Source organism: Pundamilia nyererei, unplaced genomic scaffold (assembly GCF_000239375.1).
Source record: "Pundamilia nyererei isolate P.nyererei 1_Seehausen unplaced genomic scaffold, PunNye1.0 scaffold00154, whole genome shotgun sequence".
NCBI classification, from domain to species: domain Eukaryota; kingdom Metazoa; phylum Chordata; class Actinopteri; order Cichliformes; family Cichlidae; genus Pundamilia; species Pundamilia nyererei.
The window spans coordinates 100,300-102,500 of NW_005187555.1; the positions used below are offsets into that span (position 1 = coordinate 100,300).

The window sequence follows — 2,201 nt, forward strand, 5'->3', positions numbered from 1 at the left end:
GCTCCGTCTTTTTCACTGACATTTCTGTGTTTGCGCATCCACAGTGTCAGAGGTTGTGCTAAATCGGCTTGTGGTGCTGCTAAAAATGGTAATTGGCCTGTATTTCTATAGCGCTTTTACTACCCCTGAGACCACTGTTTAGCCCTAATTTGAACAGGAAAGTTTTTACTGACCTGCTGAACATTACCATAGAGAGCGGCTTCCTCAGGAACGCTTATGACGATGCTGGGGCATGGCATGTAAGTGGATAACAAACCCTCCATGTGATTTGTCCATCTTTTGGCTACAACAATCAGCTGTGGAGGACAGGAATCACTTTCCTTGTCAGAGGTGACCTGGAAGTGCTGCAAGATGGTCGTCATCTGACAGAAGAAACAAAAATATTTCAGGCTTGGTAAAATCCAACCATCAAACTCTTTGTAACTACAAACACCGTCTAACTACAAAATAGCAGTTTACTCTCTTAAAAATATTATCAATGGTAAAAATACTTTCTTTTGGTTTAATGTAGCTAAAGAACACCAGGCCTGAAAATCTGTTGTTTCCAGTTTCAAAAGCCACTTTTGTGTCATGCTGTGTTGTACTTTCTACATTTGTGTTGCCACCTGTGTGACTGGCCGTGCAGACATGTTGCACCTGCTCTTGTTAACCTCAGCTCAAGCTGAGCTGTCCCTCTGATTTCTAATCCTGTCCGTTCTGCTCATTCCCATCAATAATGACCACTTCCCGTCACTACAAAATACGACTTCACAAATAAAACAGAAGATCATATTTTTCCTTGAAACAAACACAGCTATCAGAGAATAACATTGATGTAACTGCAGCACATTCTAGTTTCAATATTAATTTCACCAGATGGATCGCAGAAGAGTTTCTCTGCTAACTGTCACGTAAAATAGCACTAGATGTAGTATTTTACAGAAACTGCATCAACCTGCACAGAGCAGGTGAGCTGGGCAGGAAGGGCCTGGAGAATCTAGCCTATTTTCAAAATAAAAGACTCTTATTCTGAAACACTCTCTGTTCGAAGGACACACAAACCTGGATCTTTGACAGAGATTCTGTTCATAGCTGTCATGGATAGAACATCCAGGGGTAGCCAGGGGGTGGAAAGCTTCTGCTTCAGGATCTCACTTCTGGGTTTTACAGATAGCATGGTTCTGTTGGCTTCATCAGCAGGTAGCCTCAGGCTCACACTGGAGCAGTTCACAGCTGCGTGTGAATTAGCACCTCAAAGTCTGAGGCCGGAGCAGGACCATGGCCTCCGGGTCACAGACTAATTATATGCTTTAAGTCTCTTGGGGTTTTGTTCAGGAGTGAGGCAAGAGTGGAGCAGAAGAATCATTAGTGATGTAATCATTGGTTATTTTCCAACCCTCGCTTATGGTCACAAGCTCTCGGAGACGGTGGATACAAGCAGTGGAAATGCGGTCCTTTTAAGAGTGGCAGGATGAGGAGTTCAATGATTCCACATCGAAAGGAGCCAGCTGAAGGGGCTACAGAGCCTCTCCAGGATGTCCTGGGAACACTGAGTGAGCTGGAGGCCTGGACTTCTCTGCCGAGGCTTCTGCCCCCACAATCAGTCTGCACGTCCTCTGTACCCCTGCACATTGTACTCTGCTTATCTTTTGGATTCAGGTTTGTAAGCTTTGCATTTTCTGGAAATAATTCTCTCTAACCCCTCTGATAAGTTTTATTACAGGTTACTATTTGAATTGATCCTATCTGATGCCCGTCAATGAAAACAGAACTAAAAACGGACGCGATGTGTGCACATTTACAGTTGTACATCATAAGTCATCACCTCATCTGGAGCCAGACTGAAGAGCTGGTCAGCTTCGTCCAGCACCAGGTGGCACAGCCGCAGGAAGAGGAAGCAGTGGCAGGACAGCAGACGGACCAGACTGAAAGGAGTGGTCACCAACAGCAGGCCTGGAATTAATCAGATTAGAAGATTCTGAATAGTTACTGACGTAAATCAATCATTTATCGACCACCTAGCAGACTGCGATGATGCTCGTTATGCTTAACTCACAGTTTTTGGGGATCTTGACACTCTTAGCCTCGTCCTTGTTGATGCCCAGCAGCACAGTTGTGGGGTAGAGCTTTTGGGAGACCTTACTCACCCCCAGGAGGTCATATACAGCTTGGACCTTCTCCCAACCGGGACACAGCAGCACAGCTATGGGCTACAAACATAC

General features: G+C 45.2%; 1 protein-coding gene across 1 annotated transcript in view; it reads right to left on the reverse strand.

The window, feature by feature from the left end:
* tdrd12 (tudor domain containing 12) overlaps nt 1–2,201 on the reverse strand; it is a 30,034-nt gene that overhangs the window by 12,510 nt on the left and 15,323 nt on the right. The window contains exons 19-21 of the mRNA XM_005745160.2: nt 2,036–2,189; nt 1,805–1,932; nt 174–362 (exon numbers count right to left, since the gene is read on the reverse strand). Of these exons, the coding sequence (XP_005745217.1) occupies nt 174–362; nt 1,805–1,932; nt 2,036–2,189 (471 nt within the window). The remainder of the gene's footprint in view (nt 1–173; nt 363–1,804; nt 1,933–2,035; nt 2,190–2,201) is intronic.